This window comes from Dipodomys merriami, unplaced genomic scaffold (assembly GCF_024711535.1).
Source record: "Dipodomys merriami isolate MVZ:Mamm:240054 unplaced genomic scaffold, mDipMer1.0.p SCAF_435, whole genome shotgun sequence".
Taxonomy (NCBI): Eukaryota; Metazoa; Chordata; class Mammalia; order Rodentia; family Heteromyidae; genus Dipodomys; species Dipodomys merriami.
In genome coordinates, this window is record NW_027205993.1 from 605,129 (window position 1) to 628,432 (window position 23,304).

General features: G+C 48.0%; 1 protein-coding gene across 1 annotated transcript in view; it reads right to left on the minus strand.

Annotated features, from left to right (window-relative positions):
• The window catches only part of LOC138807823 (fer-1-like protein 5), a 60,833-nt gene that overhangs the window by 1,900 nt on the left and 35,629 nt on the right, over positions 1 to 23,304 (minus strand). The window contains exons 20-47 of the mRNA XM_069993610.1: positions 18,412 to 18,536; positions 17,333 to 17,433; positions 15,940 to 16,117; positions 15,705 to 15,860; positions 14,516 to 14,647; positions 13,331 to 13,494; positions 12,964 to 13,078; positions 12,120 to 12,222; positions 11,065 to 11,228; positions 10,798 to 10,968; positions 10,486 to 10,603; positions 10,291 to 10,368; positions 9,288 to 9,469; positions 8,935 to 9,096; positions 8,567 to 8,671; positions 6,967 to 7,113; positions 6,725 to 6,887; positions 6,565 to 6,590; positions 5,190 to 5,240; positions 4,997 to 5,101; positions 4,375 to 4,494; positions 3,772 to 3,933; positions 3,473 to 3,564; positions 2,552 to 2,722; positions 2,205 to 2,353; positions 1,821 to 1,960; positions 406 to 494; positions 83 to 178 (exon numbers count right to left, since the gene is read on the minus strand). Coding sequence (XP_069849711.1) covers positions 83 to 178; positions 406 to 494; positions 1,821 to 1,960; positions 2,205 to 2,353; positions 2,552 to 2,722; positions 3,473 to 3,564; positions 3,772 to 3,933; positions 4,375 to 4,494; positions 4,997 to 5,101; positions 5,190 to 5,240; positions 6,565 to 6,590; positions 6,725 to 6,887; positions 6,967 to 7,113; positions 8,567 to 8,671; positions 8,935 to 9,096; positions 9,288 to 9,469; positions 10,291 to 10,368; positions 10,486 to 10,603; positions 10,798 to 10,968; positions 11,065 to 11,228; positions 12,120 to 12,222; positions 12,964 to 13,078; positions 13,331 to 13,494; positions 14,516 to 14,647; positions 15,705 to 15,860; positions 15,940 to 16,117; positions 17,333 to 17,433; positions 18,412 to 18,536 — 3,565 coding nt within the window. The remainder of the gene's footprint in view (positions 1 to 82; positions 179 to 405; positions 495 to 1,820; positions 1,961 to 2,204; positions 2,354 to 2,551; positions 2,723 to 3,472; positions 3,565 to 3,771; positions 3,934 to 4,374; positions 4,495 to 4,996; positions 5,102 to 5,189; positions 5,241 to 6,564; positions 6,591 to 6,724; positions 6,888 to 6,966; positions 7,114 to 8,566; positions 8,672 to 8,934; positions 9,097 to 9,287; positions 9,470 to 10,290; positions 10,369 to 10,485; positions 10,604 to 10,797; positions 10,969 to 11,064; positions 11,229 to 12,119; positions 12,223 to 12,963; positions 13,079 to 13,330; positions 13,495 to 14,515; positions 14,648 to 15,704; positions 15,861 to 15,939; positions 16,118 to 17,332; positions 17,434 to 18,411; positions 18,537 to 23,304) is intronic.

A 23,304-nucleotide genomic window follows, 5' to 3' on the forward strand; every position in this document is an offset into this window, starting at 1 on the left:
GCTTCCTGCCAGCCACAGGTAGTAGTGGAGAGAAATCTTCCCCTTGGGATTAGGAGGATGGCTGAAGTAGGGCTCTTCTCACCCTTTGACGTAGATGTCGCTCATCTTGTCTCTACTTAAAGTCTCATGCACCAGGTCCACGTGGTTAGTTTGCCAGATAATGCAGCGCAGCTCATACCTGCAGCCACTGTGCTCTGAGGCTTTGCTGAGGGTTATCTCCCCAGCTGCAGCCTTAGTGAAGGAGGCTAAGGCCTGAAAGCTGCCTTCTGTGCTTTTGCTGAATTTGGGAAACTTAGAAAGCTCTTAGTAGAGCTTCATAAACTGTTTCCAGGAATAAATTATGGCCACTCAAGGGTGTGAGGGCTGAACTGAGATGCAGCCAATGAGAATAGGGTCATTACTTACCGTTTAGGTTTTCTGGGGCTGATGTTGACTGGGGGGCCAGGAGGCCCCAGCTTCTTGGGAAAAATGTCCACCCACAGTTGTACCTTTCCCTAGAGTAGAGAAATATTCACTAGTCTGGGGGTTGCTGGGATCCCTGTTCTCAGCAGGATGGTCTGGGAGTTTGTTTTTCCAGTTTCTGAGGCCTCATGAGGCTGTAAACTCACACTACCCAGGAATGGGGCATAGAGGTTTCTGAGAGGCAGCAGGTAATCAATCACCTGCTAGCTTCCTCTTCGTTTTTGACTGGAATAGTAGTAAAATGTGGGTGGTGTATGATGGCTCCAAAGCCAATGGTTTGGTACTGAGATTTCACTTATAACTGGTCAGGGGAGTGGCTGATGCCACTTATTGAGTAGGTCATGCTTAGATGGCCTCTAATGGGGATCCCAAGTAGGGTTGGGCTTTTCTTTATTAAGCAGTGTGAAAGCCTTGAGTAAGAGGAACTTGGGTAGCCAGTCAGATGATCCAATCAGGTACTGGACCTTGAACTTGGGGTCTTATTCCCAAGCACTCCACCACTGAGCTACATCCTGAGCCCTTAGCTCATTTTGTATACTATAAGAATAGTAAACTAGCCGTAAAGTACAGAGGCCTGAGAAAGAACATAAAAGCTGAAAGCAGTAAAGAAAGGAGGAAGTAAAAGGGCAGCACTACCAACCTTGGAAAATAAATATGTTGTCTTTCAAATTACCAGACCTACTTTCATTCTTCTGAAGTTGACCCATTTGAGAAAACAGGTTTTATGAGAATAGCTAGCTAGATAGATGGATAGATAGATAGATAGATAGATAGATAGATAGATAGATAGATAGATAGATAGATAGATTTAGATATCTATATATGGAGAGAGAGAATGAATGAATAATGCTCAGCAGAGGACTTTAAAATGTGGCATGAGCTTAAGAGATTTGGAGAATGAAAATGAGTGATTTTAGTAGCTGGAGGGAAAAGGATAATTAGGGTGCTCTTGGCTATATCTTTGTTCCTTTGTTTAAGGCTCCTTGCCATGGGGAAAGCAGCCTGCAATTAACAGCCAGAACCAGGGTTGTAATGTCTGCACTGTCTGAGCTGCGGTGCCACCTCCCCGCCACTCCTGAGAGATGAAGGCAGTGCAGGTATTGGCTGGTAGGGCTCACTTGTGCTTCCTGCACCTGGCGCACAGCCTCCATTTCCTGTCCAGCTCTGAAGTTCTGTATTCTAAGCGACATGGCTGGAATTTCTTGCTTATTAACATGCAAAATATGCTTGTCTTCTGGTGTACATATTATCAGAGTGATTGGCCTTGTCTTCCCTCTCATTCTGGGCTATGGCCTGAACCCTGTTTCCTGGTCCAGCCTGTTTCATACGAGACAGGAACAGCCCCACCAGTCCTATACCTGGTCGATGCCTGGTTGGCTGTCACTGTATAGTGTGCGGGTCTCCACATGCTCAGGTACAAGCCCCTGGGTGTGCAGGATATACAGTGCTAGGCGTTCTTTCTTGGGTCCCAAACCATAAACATCAGGAGGTTTGGGCTCTGGATTGGAAGGAGGGAATCATGAGGTTATTAACTTTCCCATCTCCTAGACACTTTCCCAGCCTCAAGTGGGTGGTGGCCAAGGTTGCCTTCTGTGAGAAGAAAGGGGAAAGGAGTGGGGGTGGGGGTGCCTACTGGCCCAGAAGCAATTTCTCCCTGTCCTCTCTCCCCCCTCCATTTGTATGCAGCTCTTCCATTCTGGAGCCACCTCAGCTGCATTTTCTGTACCTGCGCTGGGGCTTACCGAAGTTTTTCAAGTTGAATATCTTCCCATTATAAAAAACAGAGTCATCCTTAGGGTCGAACATGGGTGGGGGCAACCCTTTCCGTTTGGCATAGCGTTCCAGAAGGTAACTTGGGAGCATCTGATCCCTCCATCTAAAGGGTCCTGAGCTGTGGGGTAGGGAAGAGGGGAAAGAGGTTCTGGAGAATGTGCTGCTCTGAGCAGGATACTAGGAAGTGGGGACTGGATAAATGGAACTCTGGTTCCCAGCCCAGATATTCTTAGCCTCTCCCTAAGGGAGCAATGAGATCTCATCCTCCCTTCTCCCCTCCCCATCAGCCTCAATTGCCAGACAGGTCCAGTCTCACTGGCAGTAGGATTTGGAAAGCCCACATCGGGCTCCGAAGCCAGACAGGAGTCGGTTTTCAAGGTCAATGACTGTGGTTCCGATCTTATCATCAGGGGAAAATAGGTCAAAGTCATAGAGCTGGATCTGTAGGTCCTTCTCAAGAGGAATGTTACAGGTGAGTTCAAACATCCTAGAAGTCAAGTGTTGGAAATGGCAGAGGCTGTGAGCCAGCCTCTCCATGTTAGCATCTTCCCCAAAAGCCCCCTTTCTTCACTTATGGCAGACATGGAGAATAAAAACTTGGGGTAGTTTGCTGTCCACCAATAGCCATTCCTTGTATGTGGCTGAAAAAACCTTTATTGTTTGCTTGCTTGCTTGCTTGTTTGCAAGGGATCAAACCCAGAGCTTTGTGCATGCTAGGCAAGCACTCTACCACTGAACTACATCCCCAGCTCCAAAAATAACTTCTGATGGCCTGGTCAGTGAAGTGTGAGCTCCATTTCCAGACAGAGTGTGTATGAGAGAAATAAATCCACTTATCTTCCACCTGTTGGGCATCGAGGGCGTGTGAGACACTTTTCAGAAGGAACTCAGGGTCTGGGAGAGAATCTAACGCACTGCTGGGGCTGACTCCCAGCTGAGTAGGAAGGGGATAGAAAAGCAGGATAGGGGCTGGGCACCAGTGGCTCATGCCTGTAATCCTAGCTACTCAGGAGCCTGAGATCTGAGGATCATGGTTCAAAGCCAGCCTGGGCAGGAATGTCCATGAGACTCTTATCTCCAGTTAACCACCAGAAAACTGGAAATGGTGCTGTGGCTCAAGGGGTAGAGTGCTCGCCTTGAGCTGAAGAGCTGAGGGACAGCGCCTAGGCCCAGAGTTCAAGTCCCACAACCGACAAAAGAAGAAAAAAGTAGGACAGGGTGAATGAGGGCCACTTACATGCCAAAGATGGGGTCCAGAGTGTTGGGCTGGTATGAGTCCCGGTTGCCAAGCTTCGTCTGTCCCAGTTGCAGGGTCACATAAGGGTCACACTGGGGGTTATATATAAGCCAGGTAAGTGGGGAGTCAGTCCAGGTTGCTCAGGGAGGGAGGGAGTAGGGCAGAAATGAGCCGTGTGAACCCTGTGAACCCTGTAAGGAGTTAGTGGTCAGATTGTCAGAGCCTGAGGATCTCTGGGAGGTTAAGGTTTGGGCAGGGGGCAGAAGTAGCTGTGCTAATGGTTTCTGGGGGCTGTTTACCAGACCATTGAAGTCCTGTGGCTGCAGATTGATGCCTCGAATCACATACACCCTCACCAAGCACAATTGAGGGAAGTCTTCTGTGTCAGACCAAGTCATGAACTGGCGAGGGGGCTTGGGTTCTGCAGGGTTCTCAGGAAAGGGGTAGATGCAAAAGAGACCCTGGGGGTGGAGGAGGTGTTGGTAGCCCAGCCTGGCAGTACTGTACCAGCTCTACAAGGCTCTCCTATGGGGTACTTCTAGCTCCACTGCATCAGGAGACGGTGGGGTTGACGTGGCAGTGACAAGGCCGGGGGATAGTAGAGACAGTGACCTCTATTGAGGAGGTATTAAGCAGAGCACCTGAGGTCAGTGAGTGACCCCATTCTGCAGTTGTGAATTCTAACTACATCCATCCCTGCAGGTCTGAACTTGTTCTGAGACTAGCACAGGCCAGATCTGGGAATGAGAAGACCCTCCTCAGCTTTCCTGGTCCCAGCTCCTCCACTTCCCAAATTATTTTCAAGCCTTCACTGCCTCATTCTCCCAATGAACATGTAGAGCCAGGGCTTTCATTAGTCTCTGAAGTGATGGGTGATGAAACTGGGGTGGATAGACATATACCTTGAACTCCCCTACTACAGGACTGTCTGCCTTGGGCTGCTCCTGGTAGAGTCTGAAGGTCTGGCAGAAGTCCTGCAGGCCTTGGAAGGCTGGCACAGCTTCCAGCTCACAGTCATACACCTGTAGGGCAGGGAATCTGTGAGGTCCAGGTTGCAGGGGAGACTGTGTGCCTGGTATTAGGAGATGAAGGGCCTTTTACAAAGCATCTGTTCAGTCACAGCCCTCCTGCCTGCTTCAGACTGGCGGACTGATAGAGGAGACTGAGTCTTGAGGGACAATGCAGAAACTCTCCCACTTGCTGGTTCCTGGAGGAATCAAGGCTAGATCTGTGGCCCCTCCCCATATATTTTGTTTTGTTTTGTTTTTGGTTGTGAGGCTTGAACTCAGGGCCTGAGGCTGTCCCTGATCTCCTTTTGCTCAAGGCTAGCACTCTTATCACTTTGAGCCTCACGACCATGTCTGGTTTATTGGAGATAGTCTCACAGACCTTCTTGCCCAGGCTTGGCTTTGAACCCTGACCCTCAGATATCAATCTCCTGAATATCTAGGATTACAGGCATGGGCCACCAGTGCTCAACTCCTGTGGGGTTTTGTTCTACCTTCGCTCCCAGGATCCCCAAACCTTTAGGGTGTGGTAATCTTTGTGCTTATACGTCAGTGACTTGTGGTCATCTTCTGTGGCCCAAAATAGCTTGCTCCACCAGTCCACCTCATGTTCATATTCATCCTGGCAGGGAAGAGGGTCAGGCTGGAACCCCTACCTCCCTGAACTGTCTAGGTTTGTTCCTAATTCCCCTAGACTGGGCTTACTTTACCTCAGCCTTGCTGGACTTGAACCAGAACTTCCCATAGAGGTTCCCAAAGAACTGAAAAGTGAAATGGTAAGAGAAAGAGAAGATGTAAAGGCTGGGGCTAACTTCTCTGCTTTTTTTTCCCTATAGGCCTTTGAGTTCAGACAGGATTGGGGGACATGAAGGAAGGGAAGCATATTTCTTAGTATGTATTGCCCACATTATACTCCAATGGGCTCAGAAATGCAGAATCTCACACCCTACCCCAGCCTTCCGAGTCAGAATCTTTTCCCTCCCTCCCTCCCTCCCTCCCTCCCTCCCTTCCTTCCTTCCTTCCTTCCTTTCTTCCTCCCCCCCTCCTCCCCTCTCTCCTCCCTCCCTTCCTTCCTTCCTTTCTTTTTTCTTTTTTTGGTCATCATGAGGCGTGAACTCTGGACCTGGGCACTGTTCCTCAGCTCTTCAGCTCAAGGCAAGCACTCTACCACTTGAGCCACAGCACCACTTCCGGTTTTCTGATAGTTTATTGGAGATAAGAGTTTCCTGGACTTTCCTGCCCAGGCTGGCTTTGAACCTCAATCCTCAGATCACAGCCTCCTGAGTAGCTAGGATTACAGGTGTGAGCCACTAGCGCCCCGCTTGTTTTGTTTTTATTTTGATGCCACTACTGGGGCTTAAACTCAGGGCCTAGACACCCTCCCGAGCTTTGGTGCTCAAAGCCAGTGCTCTACCTCTTGAGTCATAGCTCCACTTTCAGCTTTTTCATGGTTAATTACAGATTGCAGCATGACAGGCTGGCCTCAAACCCTAATCCACAGATCTTAGCCTCCTGAGTAGCTAGGATTACAGGCATAAGCCACTGGCACCCAACCTTTTTTTATTTTCCCCTTCTTTTCTTCCTCCCTCCTTCCCTCCTTCTCTTCCCCAGGGTCTCACTTTGTAGCTTAGGCTAGCATGGAACTCACAATCTTCCTGCCTCAGCCTCCTGAGTGCTGGAATTACAGGCATACACTACCATGCCCAGCAAATCTGCTTTTGATGAAGATGTCTAGGACTCTTGTGCATTCAAGTATGATAATGCAGTAGCTCTGGACCTTGAATACAGAGTGGTATCATCTGGTGGGGCGCAAGAGGACTTGGAACAGAATTCTGATGCATAGGCCTATCTCCCAGCAACTTTGGTGGGATCTCTCTGTGGCCCAAGTTTAAGGAGTTCACAAGCTCTCAGGTACAGTCTTGAGTTGAAGACCCTTTAAAATTAAAGACCCTTAAAGACCTTCATGTACAGTTAGGCCTGCTCACACTGGGGCACAGACCCTAGGGCTATTTAACTGACATTCTTCCTCTGGGTTGGGGTTATTCCCATAAATAATGGAGAAGGTGGCCTCAGGCCATTACTCACAGGATGATGTTTCTTCAGAGAGAGCACTGTGTGGAGAGAGTACAGTCCTGAGCTTCAGGCCAGGAGGGACACCAACCCAGGGGAAGCCAGGGCCCTGCTTCTACTTCCAGCAGGGATTTGTAGGTAAGGCCTAGGAAAGGGTCAGCAGATAGAGACATACCTGGAAGCTTTGGAGGTATGTAATTCAGATTCCAGGGATCACAGAAATAGGGTTGGAGGAAGTCAACGCTGGCTTGACCCACTGTGATTTGCTGGCCATACTGCTGTGTGTCCACCACCTTCACCACAAGGGGCAGCGCATAGGTCTCCTCTGTAGGCATGAACTGCAGTCCAAGAAATGGTAGACAGTGTGAGGCCTCTCAAAAGGAGAGGGCTGCTCAGCCCTGCCTCAAGCCCTCTTACCACTGTGAGGAAAAGGACGGAATCAGGAAAGTTGGGGTTGGTCTCAAAGTCCTGGATGGCTTTAGTTCCCACAGACTGTTCCCCAAATTCCACCAGGAGCTGGGGGTAGCGCACTTCCTTCATGTTCCGAAGGCCCAAAGCCAGGACCTGCCAGAACAAGAGCGGGGAGATGGGGGAAATGGCCTTTGAAATGGGTCTAGGTCAGAGGGGGCTTGGCTTTCTTTGGGAACAACAGTGCATTGGAGAGTGTGTAGGGCTAAGGAATGAGTCAGAGTAGGAAGGAAGAGTCTGAAGGCTCCCTTGAGGTCTCCCTGTGAAAGATCTTGCTAGTCCTTTCAAGACAAGGCTACATGGGAGATACCATGTAGTTGCTAATTACTTCCTCATTGCTACTTTTCTGGGCTCAGACCAGAGGCTGGTTGCTGTAGAGTTCACAGAAGTAAGTGGGACCTAGATTTCTGGGCCATCTAGCTTATTGCTGACCTGTGTCTCAGAGAACTTCATAACTAGGCCATCTCAGGAGACATCCACAACCTTCTTCATGGGGGCTTCCTTAAGCCCAGAGCAGGCACCAGCCAGGTTGCTTGATCTTAGGGAAGCCCCTAGTCACTAGAAGACTTGATCCTACTTTTATAATAGGTTTCAATATGGGGAATCTCCATTTAGAGTCAGGTAGGTCTGAGCACAATATTGTCTCTTCTGCACAGGGTCAGTTCAGGGCTCAAATGCTACAACAGCTATAGTCCTAGGTCTAATGCCCACTATAAATACTTATAACAAAATTATTTATAATGTTTGGGGGCATAGGAATGGAGGGAAGATGGATGAACAAATGCACTCATAGTATTCAATATAAGCTATTTAAAAAATGAACTAAGCAACTTATGGATGGGGACTGGAAGGTCGGGGCGTGGGAAATGGGGGAAAGCAAAGGTTAACATTGTCCAAGAAGGATTGTACTCATTACAGTTATGGAATTGTAACTCTTATACAGCTCCTTAATATTATTTAGTTAGTAAGTTATTTGCCAGTCCTGGAGCTTGAACTCAGTGCCTGAGTGCTGTCACTGAGCTTTTTGCTCAAGGCTAACACTCTACCACTTGAGCCACAGCACCACTTCATGAATGCTATGCAATCACTATACTGTTCAGCTGCATTCTCAACCCCTTGATAGTTTTTTTTTTTTTTTTTGGTCCGGTCATGGGGCCTGAACTCTGGGCCTGGGCGCTGTCCCTCAGCTCTTCAGCTCAAGGCTAGCACTCTACCACTTGAGCCACAGCGCCACTTCCGGCTTTTTTCTTTTTGCTTATGTGGTGCTGAGGAATCGAACCCAGAGCCTCTGGCATGCAAGGCATGCGCTCTACCACTGAGCCACCTTCCCAGTCCCTGATAGTATTTTTTTTTAAAGGCTGGGCCAAAAAAATAGTTATAATGCTCTATTTGAGCCTTTGCTCTGTTTCTCTGTCTCTCTCCATTCTCCAGATTGTTGCTTTAGGGTCTAAACTTTGGGTCAGTTAATAAGGCCAACCAGAAAGTTCTAGGACATTCCAGGCTGTTCTGGGTGGTGCTTGGCCTCTGCCTGCCCCTCCCCACTATGCACCTCAATGGCCATCTTCTTCAGTGTAGGCTGAATGTTCTTGGGCAGTGTGTAGATCTTATCCTTCCAAGGTATACTTAAGATTGGCATATGCTTCTGTTTCAGCTTCTGGAGGAGAGGAGAGAGACCAGAGAACATGAAGGCTCTGTGGGTTGGACTCTGGGTTGCCCCAGCCCCAAACCAGGCAGGTCACTTTGAGAGCTCAAAGGAGGCCTCAGAAGTAGAGGGGATTAGGGACAATGTCCTGGTTCTTAGGCCTCAGGCCTTTCATGAGGGGATGAGAAGGGTCCTTCTGGCTGTGAAAACTTGTGGCTGGGCCAGGGTAGAGCACTGAGCACAGGCCCTCCCAACCAGCTGCTGTCTTCCAATACCTCAGTCTCAAGGATCATCTCACAAGAGCACAAGATCTCATACTCTTCCTCTTCAAACCCTTTTAGAACAGGGTGCCACCTTAGAGGGGGTAGTGTACGGTCTTCAATGTCCAGCCATACCACTGGGGGCCACATACTCCATCCACATAAGATTTCCTTTCCCTGGAAGGGAAGAGAAGATCACAGAACCTGCACAGAATAGCTTCTGACCTGGGTTTCTGATTAGGATCAGGGAACCACTAACTTTTATGTTTATGTGGCCTCTTCCTCATTGGACCATTTCCCTGACACTTTCCTCTAAAGACCAGGCTGCCTGTAAGGTGGGCCTGTTCATTCTTCCCAGCCTGCTATACCTTGGAGTCATGCTGCCAGAGTTCCAGCACCACAAGTGGGGGGCTCTCTTTAGTATCCTTAGGATTCTCATACAGCAGGAGGTGCTGGAAGATGATCGTCTGGGCCCATGTGGGGGCTACAGAGCTCTTCAAGGTCTGGGTGCAGAGGCTGTGGTTCAAGAAGCTTACCCGGATGTAGGTCCCTGGAGGGGAGAAGGAAGACAAGGAGTCCTGTGTCTCCAAGCTACTGAAAGAGGCTTTCCTCTCCTTTGCGGGGGCAGCCATCAAACTGGGTGTCCAGGGAGACCCTGCAGATGTGGCTGCAGCCACTGCCATGGCCATGCCTGCTGCGCAGAAGCCTGCCTCAGCATAGCCTGCACATCAACTCAAGAGGCTTTGGTTCCATTCACATATTCTCCATGCCCACCATTGTTGAGGCCTGGCCTTTACAGAGATGCAAGTTGAAGGCTCCTCAGTAGGGTTCTGGAGACAAAGCTCCACAAGGCTGAGCCTTCCTAGCACCAGTAGGGGTGGCCCTACCATGGGGGTGGTCATGTTCTGTACACACGTCTTGGCGGATATTCCTGAAGCCCTGCTACCCACTGCCCCAGCTCCTGTATCAGTGGCACTAAAGAGACAAGGTGGGAACACTTGTATTATCTCTCACGCCTTTCATTAGATCAAGGATGAGCTCCTCCCACACAGGGCTTCCTCTCGCCCCTCTTCTGTCCAGCCACATGCTGCTGGACAGAGCTACCCTCTCACATGCCTTCATGTCAAGTCCTATTGATCTAAGCCTCCTTAAGTCCCACTTTTAATTTCACAGCATTGGAATCATACCTCAAGAGAAGGCCTACCTTGTACTTGGGTCTTTTCTCAAAATTACAGCCACGAGCTGTTTGGGGGATGGAGATGGGATGTCTAGATCTTTGTTACCTCCCGATTTATTATGCAACTGGATGGCCCTGTTGCCAGACCCTGGGGAGCTGGGGGATAAAAACTGCATGACAAGGGACATTCCTACCCTGGAAAGTCAGGATGTGGTTGGACCTCAAGTTCCGGGCCTGGTAGATGTAGCAGAAGAGCTGGTAGTAGTGGGGCTCTGGGGAAAGAGAAACCACGTCTTTCACCTGTCACTTGGGCCCTCATTGGCTGCCCCTTGGGTCCCCCATCCCGTCCCTCAGGAAGTAGCCTCTGGGCCCACTCAAGCGGTGCTCACTGTTAAGAGTGTGGTAAATGAAAGGCAAGGAAGAGAGATAGCTGTCCTCTTGGATAGGCTTCTGGGACTCTGTCACCTTGTATTGTTCGTGCATCCTGCGCTCTCTCAAGTCCGTTGCCTGTGTCCAGAACAACACCTCCTGAAGTTCTCTGATGTGTTCCTGTCTCTTCTTGCCACACACCAGCCTACCCTCTTCCCCTTCCAGATGCCAACTCCCAAGCCTGAAGAGCAAGAGACCCAACCAGGCAGGGCCCTTCTCCTCTGCTAGATGGGGCTTTCAGGTAGATATCACCCAGCCCACAGTGGTTTTACCAAGGTTCCTTCTAGGAGGAATATGGAAGCAATGTCTCTGTCCGTGTTGGGTGCCAGCCTGCGGTGCCAGCAGCGGCGGCGGAATCGACTATGAGGCTGAGGGTCTAGGTGGAACTTGGAGCCGAAGGTACCATACTCCCAGCCCTCCTCTCCCTCTTTGGCCAAGTCCTGCTGCAGGGAAGAAAGCAAAGTCATGGTCCTGTCATTGCATTCTCACATGGTCCCTGCCTGGGGTCCCACCCAGGACCCCTCCCTTGGCTGCCTCACCAGCTGCAGGAAGGAAAGGGTCTGCTGCTCATTGCCTTGCTCTTCATGGTTCCGGAAACGCAGTCGTACCCAGCGCCGGCGGCGGCAGGTGTAGTAGGTCTTTTCCACTGAATTCCAGACCTGGGGCAGGCCTGAGGGTGGGATGCCCACTCCGTATTCCCAACCTGTGGAGGCAGCACCATGGCCTCTGAACCAGCAGGTACCTTCAGGCTGGGTGGCTTCCGCAGGCCTGAGAGAAGGGCCCTAGAAGAATAAGCTTAGAGGAATGGGGGCTTTTCCTCGTTTGCAAGAATGTGTGGTCACAGTGTCACCAGTATGGCCTGAGCCCCACTGCCTATCTTACAAACAAAGGTGACAAACAAAGCCACATGAGCAGCAACGCGTGTGTCTGGAGCCAGACCTTAAGGTTATCCATTCTGTGGGGACATTAAGGCTATCTGTTCTAGCCTATTGCTCCTTTCCAGGAACTGCCTGGGTGAATTCAGGTTCCACAACCAAATCGATGCTCACAGGCATCCTCCAAGCCTCACTCTGGGCCAGACCTCAGGAGGTACCTGGTTCAGTCTAACACTAACATTCATGTCTACAGAGTGAGTGGTGGAGACTCCATTCCCTAGAGGCTGGAGTCCTTCAAAAATTTAGACCCATCTCACCTGATAGCTTGGCTGATTACAAGCTGCCAAAGATTCACACCCTCACACCCAGCCTACCCAGAACAATTGCCAGTGGCCTTGGTGTTTTGGTGTCCACCAGGACCTTCTGCCCTCAGCCTCGATCAGAGAACTGACCTTCAACTAGCCGGGCGCTGGTGGCTCACGCCTGTAATCCTAGCTACTCAGGAGGCTGAGATCTGAGGATCGCGGTTCAAAGCCAGCCCGGGCAGGAGAGACCGTGAGACTCCTATCTCCAATAAAACCACCAGAAAACCGGAAGTGGCGCTGTAGCTCAAGTGGTAGAGTGCTCGCCTTGAGCTGAAGAGCTGAGGGACAGTGCCCAGGCCCAGAGTTCAAGCCCCACGACCGACAAAAAAAAAAAAAGTTAAAAAAAGAACTGACCTTCATTGTCTACTGCGAGGTTGTGCTCCACAGCCCAGTTCTTCTCAAAGTGCCAGCCTTGGGGACACTCTATATCCACCAGGGCCTTCACAGGCTGTCCATTCTGTGGGGGACATTAGGGTTGTCCATCCTGTGGGAATCTAAGCTGGATAAAGCCTGCCTCCACTCACTCTACATACACTCTTGTCTGAGAACCTCCCTCCTGCCAGGGTGCAATAGTTACTACATATTTCTTGAAAAGGGAAAACTAGCATACATTTGAAATAGGCTAGAATTTTATCGTCCTATAGCATGCTCACATGTGTTTTCTGCTTCAGCCTGCCAAATAGCCGGGGCTACAAGTACCTACCACTATATCTGGCTGTTTCAGACTTATTTTTGTCTGTGTGTTCAAGCCAGTACTGGGGCTTGAACTCAGGGATTAGGCACTATCTGTTAACTTTCTCACTCAAGGCTGGCTCTCTACCACTTGGGCCTACAGCTCTACTTTTAGCTTTCTGGTAGACAACTGGAGAAAAGAGTCTTACAGAGTTCCCTGACTGGTCTAGCTTCTTTGATCCTTAGAACTTAGCCTCCTAAGTAGCTAGAATTACAGGTGTGAGCCACTGGCACCCTGGCCTTGTTCCTGACATCTTATTTAAGGAATCTCTAGCATGCCATCTTGGAATACAACTCTCTCAGTCCAAGAGAGGGTGCCTAAGGGCTGGAGGGCTCACTTTATCCCATAGTGCATAGGGGGCAGGGGTTAGATGTAGTTCTTTCTGCTGGGTCACCCCAGCTTCCCAGGTTCCCTACTTGGTTGCCTTGCTGCCCCCATCCCCTGAAAAAGGTTGGCCCAGCTCACCAGGTCAGTGTTCGGGATGGCTGCAGGTATCCAGGTACCTGTGGCATCACGGATCTGGTTCTCATACACCTCCTCCAGCACTTGGCTCTTGTTGATGTCTATGTCTAGGAGGAGTCTGCCAGCAGTGAGACCCCCAAATCCTCCCTGAACCAGCAGGCCTTGGGGCCATCTGTATTGGCCAAGCATTCCCCAACTGCATCCCCATCTGCTCTGGGCAAGGCAGGGCTGGCAAGGCTTGGCTTGCCATGTGCTATGTGTACCTCACCCACATGGACTGGACCTCTTTGGGTTACCACTGACTTGCTGTCCCAGGTGACAAGAAGCCCACTTTAGTGAAGCTTTCTAGAGCTTGTACCCCTGGGCTTACCTCCTCTGAGGCTCTACTATCCAGTTGCCCTGCCAATGCCATCCTGTGGGCTCAATGAAATTCGTCTTGGCGAGGGCCTTGTGTCCCATGACATCTGAGAAGCCAGGACAGCGATCCAATCCCTTCTGTCCCCACTGGTCTTTATACTTGGCCTGATTTTCATACTGGGGAAGGAGAGACCCACTTAGTGCCTGTACTTCTCCAGCACATAGTCTTGGGGAAGTTAGATACCCTGTCCCTCATGCCTTAGAAATGTGGTAGCCAGACAAGGAAAAGGTCCATGTTCTTTTCTTGTGAGAGCAGGAAGGAGACAGAGATTCAGGGGTCAACACTGCCCCAGATTGCTCAGCTAGCAAAGTAGGGTGGATACTAGGACTAGTATCTTCTACTCAATTTTCCCTTCTCTAGTCACTGCAGACCTGGAGAAACACAGTTCCCTGTGCAACTGTCCCCTGTGCTGCCCTACTTGGTTGAATCTGCCAATGGGAAAATCTAAGATGTGGAGGGCCTTCTGTATTATGATGTGTTTATTGACACCTTCAATTTAAAAGCATAAAAATACTTTCATCCAGCAAATTTGGAAGCCCCAAACTCAAACCTTTCTTTATCTCTACTGTCAGCACTGCTCCTCGGTCATGTCCTTCCCAGGGAGCAAAGATCCTGGCCTGTCTTTTGATTCCAGAACAATCTTCGGCTCTTTCTTCATTTACACTTTAAGTTGATGGTTCTATAGGTAGACCCCTCATGTCCTGCTTCTCTCACCAGCCCAAGCCCACTCCGTCCCAGGACCACCAAATCTAAGTTGGGGTCCTCAGGGGTCCCAGGCTGCCCTGGTAGTGACAAAAAAAAAAGCAGCCCGGATTCATTCCCAAATAGTGAGCGACCTAGGAGAAAGCTCTCACTAAATCTCTATCAGGAAGACTGTGACCAGGCCCCTGAGTGGGCAGTCTTCATTTTTGTCATCTTAAATCTATTGCTTGTGAACAAGCAGCAATTTGAGATTTCTTTAGTCTCAGATGCCCTCTGACATAATTTTCAGATTGTGTTGATAAAATGTTCAGGTTGTGGTGCTAGGCTAGTGGGGCATCACTGTCTTTATACTGTATAACTTGTCAAGGCTGGTTCTTCCCTAACGTGACCCAACCTCCTTTCTCTCCCTCCCCTGTGCCCTGGGCTGTCACTCACCGTCTCTGCATACACCACCAAGTTCCCCTGATGGAGCAGCTTCAGGTCCTTGCTGTCTGTGACGTTGCCCAGCCACATACAGACCCGGAGATGGGCTGGGAGTGCATTCTGTTGTTCTTCACCCTCTGGGTACTAAGCAAGAGTCAGGTCAATCCCACGGGGTGCCAATCCCATGGGAGCCAAGGTGTGGATGAGGGAGGGGACACACCCCTGGAATGAGTCATACCACCCCTTCCCCTCCGAGCCCCAACAGCAGGGGCTCTCACATTGAGTTGAGTGCTAGATCTCAAAAAGGGAATAATGGGATTGGATGCCTAGCACCATAAGAGAAAAGTGAATGACAGAGTTATGTCTTTCAGAGAGAGAGGGAGAGAGAGAGAGGTCACTTGTGAATGGTTATACCCTGTTACCTAGCACAGAGCAGGAGAGAAATAGGGGAGATGGGTGATGTGCCTAGGGAGCCAGGAAAAGTTCCACAGAAGAGCTGTGATAATGGCATTGATGATAATAGCTATCATTTAGTGCCTGCTTGCTCTGGGCATAGCACTATGAAGCTCTTATGAGAATGACTCTTGTGGGCAAGAGAAGGAGTATCCTTGCACTATTGATAGAAAGAGAAAAGGACAGGCATATTTGAGGCTGGAGTGGGGAGGTGAGTGAGCAGAATGGCCTGGGTTTATGTAGTGTGAGGTGGCTAGGCAGACCAGAACAGCTGTCTGTACTTTCTTCAAGAGGCAATAGCAACCAGGGATGGGTTATGAGGCTCTACTGTCTCTTAAAAGACTTGTCAAGGTTGGGTGGTGGCCAGGATGTCAGTCAGTTTTATTTATAGCTTGGCTTTGATATGAAGGGCTGGTGTCCAAATCTTACAGGCAGTGGATATTTAGGAGGTCACTCAATCATGGTCAAGGAGATATGACAAGGGACTAGATTAAGTGGTGACTGTGAGGGTATGGATGACATGGGTTTGAAGAACAACTATGAGGGGGCATTCTTGGCACCAGACCACAGGCCCCTGCCCTCCTCTTGGGATTATTTCATTCTACCTATTAAAGAGACAGGGAAAGAGAAAATGGCCCATGCCCTCAGGCAGGGCCATAGAGTTGACCTATAAATCCAGGAATTCTCCCTGGGAAACTGGGGGCTTTTCCTTCCCCCCGAGGACCCCTGGAGGAGATGGGTTTCCCACCTGGAGGAGAAGGTTCTGAATTTTCCCACAGAACCTGCCAGAGCACAAGGGCCCTGCTCGCGAGAACAGGATGGTGTGGGCAGGCACTTGAGCAAAAGCCACCCGCTGCTCATTAGCCATCAGCCATATTGTCACATCTGGAAGGCTCATCTGAGGCTGCCAGGGTAGAGGAAGTGTCAAGACCTATATGGCCAGCCCCTAGCCTTGCTCCCTGCCCAGCGTGTCCAACACCCACCTCGGGAAGTACAGCATTGAGGCGGTACAGCCAGTCCTCCACAGTGGCCACCATGTTCCTGGGCTTAGCTTCCTTGGCCTTTTGCTCCAGTTCCTTCAGGAGGAGGCTTCGGACCTTCCACTTATTCTTGTCTAGGATGGTGGCTTTGGGGTGATCAATCATGCTGGGCAGAGGGTACCTGTGGCCAGGATAGGGTAACAGGAAGCTGGACCATTCTCTTCCCTCCCATGACTCTACCTCTGGGCATATGGTGTGGCTACCTGTCCTTCCTAGCCTTGAGAGCCTATGCATCCATGGCTGCTCTGGCCTGGAGATCCTGCCCACTGTCCCTAGGAAGCCAGCTTACTGAACTGGCCCCAGGCTCCTATCGGCTCTCCCACCCTCCCAACCTTGCAAAGTGACCTGTGTCCAAGGATCTCCTGTGGAAGGATATGTGCTAGGGACAGATCAACCAAACCCTGATTGGTGGGGCAGGAAAGGCTTTCTGATGAATGGCCCAGGACAGACTCCTGAGGAGGAAACTTTGGACAGGAGCTATGGAGACAGAGTTGGGATGGTATGGGTTTGTCTGGGTGGAAAGGAATGCTCATGCGGTAGTACCATCAGGCATAAGTATGAGATGTCTCAACAGGGAGTTTGGGGCCATTTTCTTTCTTTCTTTTTTGGGGGGGAATCCCGTCGTAGGGCCTGAACTCTGGGCCTGGGCACTGTCCCTCAGCTCTTCAGCTCAAGGCTAGCACTCTACCACTTGAGCCACAGTGCCACTTCTGGCTTTTTTTTTTTTCTGCTTATGTGGTGCCAAGGAATCGAACCCAGGGCCTTAAGCATGCAAGGCAAGCACTTTACCACTGAGCCACCTTCCCAGCCCCTGGTCATTTTCTTGACAAGCCTTCATGGGAAGGGAGAACTGGTTCTGTCTAGGTTTAAGCTGGGGAGGGATTTGAGCAAAGCTCACATGTCCTGAGGTGATATGTGTGGGGAAGAGTTCTGTAGCCTCCAGCTTCTGTGTGTGTGTGTGTGTGTGTGTGTGTGTGTGTGTGTGTGTGTGTGTGTGTGTGTGTGTGTGTGTGTGTGTGTGTGTGTGTCTCCTAGGGCTTAAACTTGAGCCTAGGCATGATCCCTAAGCTTTTTTTCTCAAAGTTATCACTCTACCAGTAGAGCTATAGGTCTACTTCTAACTTTTTGGTGGTTAATTGGGATAAGAGTTTCATGGGGGGAGTGGAAGGGGAGGGAAGAGTCTTGTGGACTTTCCTGCCAGGGTTGGCTTTGAATCTCCAGATCTCAGCCTTCTGAGTAGTTAGGATTACAGATATGAACCATGGGCCTCTGGCCTTCAGCCTCCTTTTTGAACCTGAGCTAGTTCAGCCCCAGGCCCAGTACCCTGCAGTCCTACCTGCAGTCCTCCACCAACTCCTTCCGCAGCTTCTCCCACTGGCGGAGCAGAGCTGGGTCCTTTGGATTCCGTATGGATTTCAGGATGGCCAGATTGGCCTTCTGCCCATGGGAGGGAAAGGGAGAGAGCAGGCTTCAAGATGGGTCAAGCTGCAGGGCTGCTTTGTGGAGATAATCCAATGATGTCAGTTTAAGGCAGTCATATGCCATAGTAAGGTTTGTTTCCAACAATAACAAAACTGATAGGCAGGGGGAACCCAGGATGGGGTAGAATTGGGAAGCAGTATAGAGTCTGGACCCCTGAGCTGCCTATATTTTTTGTTGTTGTTTTGTTTTGTTTTTGTTTTTGTTGGTAGTGTGTCTTGAACTCTGAGCTTGGGTCCTCTTCCCTCAGCTCTTCAGCTCAAGGCTAGTGCTCTACCACTTGAGTCACAGCGCCCACTTCCCGCTGTTTCTGTTTATGTGGTGCTGAGGAATCGAACCCAGGGCCTCATGCATGCAAAGGCAAGTGCTCTACCACTGAGCCACCTTCCCAGCCCACTGAGCTGCCTATGTAAACATAAGGAAGTCATGTGTAAGGTGGAAGTACCAGGTGAAGGTCTCCTGAGAGCTACTCTGCTTGACAAGTATCAAGACCCTTTGTAGTGACTATTCCCTGATTTTTCTGGCTTTCTTGTTCCCTAGAAACTTCAAAAACTGGGAAAACACTGTGAATTTGCATGTTATTCCCATTTCCCAACCCCCCCACAAACTCCTTCAAAAGCCTACTAAAATGTCACTTTTGTGTATACCTCCTGACTCCTCTGTTCATTTCTTCCCTCTTCATCTCTCTGATCCTGAGTCTCGGGGTCCTGTATCGCCATTACTGCCCTATTTCATAATGTATTCGCTGTGTACATAGCTGACTTGTCACCCAGGACAAGATAGGATAAGGGCTGTGACTATTCATCTTGGTGTCTTCAGTACCAAGAACTGTACCTGTAAAGAGCACCTCAATGCTGTGGAATGTGTGCATGTGCAGTATAGATTCCCAAGCCTCCCAATCACCGCTCCTGCCCTGCTGTGGCCCTGCACACTCACCAGGCGGTCCCGAGTGACATGGAGGCAGTTGATGTAGTTCATGCGGAAGGTGACATCCTCCCAGAAGGAGGTCACAGCCACAACAGGCTTGGTGTTGTACCAGGGCACATAGTGGTATTTGTTTCCTGAGACACAGGCACAAGGGTAGAAGGGAGCATTGCATGCCTGAAGGATCCTGGAAAGTCCTCCTTACTGCTTCTTCTTTTGAGGATTCTCTCCTCTAAATTCCCTCCCCCCCACCAACCTATTAATTCCTCAAAGATGTAATCTGCTGACTATGCTAACTGGATGACCTCCACAGTAGACAGCTTAGGCTGGCCCAAAGTGTGCACTTGGATGAACTCAACAGGCCCCTGTTGAACATTCATTGTGCCCAGTGTGTCACATGGCCTTTGAAAGTTCCTGGTTTACAAGTGGGAAAATCAACACTAGGCATGGAAAACAGTTTGCCTGAAATGGGGCAACCAGGAAGTACTATCACAGGCATCTGGCTTCAGAGGCTCAGACAAGATGCCAAGGCAAAGGGATGTACCTAGATCTAGGGTGTCTTTTCTGGTGGGCTGACCGGCTAGGGAGGAGTGGGTCTTGGTCCAGGGAGGAGGACCTGCCACTACATAGGATGTGTGTATATAAGCCATGGGTATGGCTGACTGGGCCCTTGGTGATATTCCATATTGAAATGGGAGGTGGGGGAGAGCTAGATGATACCCAAAGGGTTCTTCTTCTGAAATGCATTGTGTGGACCTCAACAGAAAAATCCAAAGCATTTTAAAAAGCAACAAGCCCATGAGGCAAGCAAAACCAAAGCTGACTGCACAGCAAACCTTGGAGACTTGTGTTTCCTGGCAACTGCAGGGACACAGGGGGCAGGAGGGAAAGCTAGGGGACCACTGATAGTGGTCAGGATGCCCCATGTGTGACAGGCCAAATTGTGTCCCTCTTAAAGATAAAATAAAGTTGGATGCTGGTGGCTCATGCCTGTAATCCTATAATCTCAGAAAGCTGAGATCTGAGGATCATGGTTCACAGTCTGGGCAGGAAAATCTTTGACTTTTATCTAATCATAATGGCCAAAAATCAGAAATAGACAAAATATATTTTACTAGTAGAAGAAATACTATAACCCCCCCCCCCCAAATAAAGTATCTAGGAATTAACCTAACCAAACATGTAAAGGGTCTATTTCATGAAAACTATAAAAGCCTTAAAAAAAAGGAATCATAGAGGACACCAGGAAATGGAAAGATTTCCCATGTTCCTGGATAGGCAGAATTAATATAGTGAAAATGGCTATACTGCCAAAATTGATACACACATTCAATGCAATGACATACTTTACTGAAATAGAGAAAAAAAACAGTCCAAAAATTCATATAGAACAACAAAAGACCTAGAATAGCCAAAGCAATTCTAGGCAAAAGAAACAACATGGGAGGGATCATGATACCGGATTTCAAGCTCTACTGTAGAGCTATAATAACAAAGACAGCTTGGTACTGGCACAAAAAGAGACTCAAAGACCAATGGAACAGACTAGTGGACCCAGAAATAAAGCCGCATATGTAGTCAGTTGATATTTGACAAAGGAGCCAAAGACATACAGTGGAAAAATTATAACCTCTTCAACTATTGGTGCTAGGAAAAATGGGTGGCCACATGCAGAAAAATGAAAGTGGACCCTAGCCTATCACCATGCACTAACATCAACTGAAAATGGATTAAAGACCTTAACATCAAATCTGATACTCTGAAACTACTGCAGGACAGAGTAGGAGAGACACTTGAACTTAGAGGCACAGGCAGGAACTTCCTGAACAGTCCCAGGGTCACAACAAATTGGAGAGAGACTCGACTTAAAATAAAAAGTTTCTGCACAGACAAAGAAATAGCAACCAAACTAAAAAGAAAGCCAACTAATTGGGAAAAAATATTTACCAGCAATATATCAGACAAGGGGCTAATATCCAATATATACAGGGAACTCAAGAAACTAACCCCTCACAAATCTAACAAACCAATCATGAAATGTGCAAGAGAACTAAAGAGAGACTTCTCAGAAGAAAAGATAAAGATAGCAAAGAAACACATGAGGAAATGTCCATCCCTGGCTGTAAAGGAAATGCAAACAAAAACAACACTGAGATACCACCTTATCCCAGTCAGAATGGCTCACATCCTAAAGTCAGCCAACAACAAATGCTGGTGGGAATGTATACTAATACAACCACTTTGGAAAACAGTCTGGAGATACCTCAGAAAGCTAAATATAGACCTCTCCTATGACCCAGCCATACCACTCCTAGGCATCTACCCTGAGCAACAGGAACCAGTATACAAAAAACACATGCACCTCCATGTTTATTGCAGCACTGTTCACGATTGCCAAAATTTGGAAACAACCCAGATGCCCCACTACTGATGAGTGGATCCAAAAATTTTGGTACCTATGTACAATGGAATATTATGCAGCCATTAGAAAGGACAAAATAATGGCATTTGCAGGGAGATGGATGGAACTAAAGCAGATTTTTTTGAGCAAAGTAAGCCAAGAACAAAGAGACAAATGGCACATGGTCTCCCTGATATGTAGATGCTAAAGCCAAAATACAAGAAGATATGGCAAACAGGACTCAAGAAACAAAGGACAGCCACCCATTTTGTCCTATCATTGCTAAATAACCCCATGTTCTTGACCACATATATGGTAGATATATGCACGCAACAGAGGAAAACCAAGAGGAGGAACAGAATGAGTGGGAACAGCCCACACTAAGCAAAAGGAAAGAAATGTAAACATCACCTGATGTGGAAAAAACTTGTATTGTCAAAGCTCATAGAATTCACAAACTGTATAGACCATGGTAATGACAATTTGCCTTGTGAAGGTTAAAATGTGTTTGTGACTTTAACTATCACTATTCCACAATACTGTGAAATATGTGGAATTTATGTAATCACCTAATCTCAATGAAAGAAAAAAAGTGAGAGAAGGGATGGGTAAGGAGAGATGGGTGACAATGTTGTCAGACACTTTGTCCTCATATACAGTTTTGTAGAATGGGAACTTCTTTGTACAACTACTTAAAGATAATCTTAAAAAAAGCCAAAATGACAGCTCAAAAAATAGTAGAAGACATAAACTATGACACACAATTGTCTCTCAATATCCTCAGGGAATTGATTCCAGAACACCCTGCAGGTACCAAAATATATGGATGTTCATGTCCCTTATATAGAATGGTATAAGCTAGGCATGTGGTACATACCTATCAAATCCCAGTACTCAAGAGATTGACGCAGTAGGATCATGAATTTGAGACCAGCCTGGGCTACATAGTAAGTTCTTATCTCAAAAAAACAAAAACAAAAACAAGAAAAAAGTAGAGCATTTGCTACATTGTTCCATTTTAGGAATAATAACAAGAAAAAAAAGTTATACATGGTAAGCATAGATGCATTGTTTTTTTCTTTTGGAGGGTACACTGGAGATTTAGCTCAGGGACTAAAACTTGCTAGACAAGTGCATTACTGCTTGAATCACACCTTCAGCCCCCTTTTTTTTCAGTGTGGACAAACAAAATTTTAATATTGATTATTTACTATAGTGTTTCAAATTCAGCTCCTTTTTGTATTATTTTCAAGATATGGTCTTGAATTTATGCCCAGGCCAGCCTGGGCTTTGATTCCTGTGTCACTGGGAATGACAAGGATATACCACATTGTGCCCAACCATTGATTGAGATGGAGCTTCACAAACTTTTGTGCCTGAGCAAACCTCAAACTTTGGTCCTCCTTTTCCCAAGTAGCTAGCTTAAGCCACCATGCTCATCTATGATTTTTTAAATTTGTAATTAAAAAATTTTTTTTACTAATTTTGATCCCTGGTTAGTTGATGAATAACCACAGGGTCGACTATACTCATATAATGGAATAGTATACCATAGTGAGCATAAGCCTCAACTATACCCAATGTTATCTAGACTCGTGAGTACATTTCACAAGGAAACTTATGAACAAAGAAGCCAGATACAAAGGATTACATACTATCTTAATTTCTTGCATAGCAAATTAGCATAAGAGAAGATGAGATGGATACAGTGGTTCACATCTTCATCTTAGCTACTCAGGAGACTGAAGTTGTGAGGTTCATGGTTCAAGTGCAGCCTGGGCAAAATGTGTAGGGGATCCTGTCTCAACCAATGAAAACAAGTTGGGTGGTAGTATATATGTCACTCCAGTTACATGGAAGTTAAACAGGAAGACTGAAACCCCATAAGCCTTGGGCAAAAAGGGAGATCCTATCTGAAAAGTAAGTAAAGAGAGCTAAAGCATCACTCAAGTGGTAGAATTCCTGCTTAACAAGTGAAAGGCCCTGAGTTCAAATCCCATTTCTGCCCTCCGCCCAAAACAAACAGCTGAGGGAAAGTAAAAGAAGGAATGATATTGTCCCAAAAAGAATTGTACTCATTACCTGACTTAGGAAATGGTAACCCCTCTGTACAACACCTTAATAATAACAATAAAATTATATTACGAAAACAAGCAAGCAAAGATATTGTTTAGGAGAGCATTTGCCTTGGTGGGAGTAGTGGATGAGGGTTCCTTGGTTTAGCATCCTACTTTACAGGTATGTTTTCTTTATGATTATTCGCAGAACTCAACATGTGGTTTATGTATGCATGTTATCTTTGAATCAAACATTTACTTAAGAAACAAAATTTTAGGGGCTGGGAAGGTGGCTCAGTGGTAGAGCCCTTGCCTTGCATGCCTGAGGCCCTAGATTCGATTCCTCAGCACCACATAAGCTAAAAGAAAAAAGCCAGAAGTGGTGTTGTGGCTCAAGTGGTAGAGCGCTAGCCTTGAGCTGAAGAGCTGAGGGACAGCGCCCAGGCC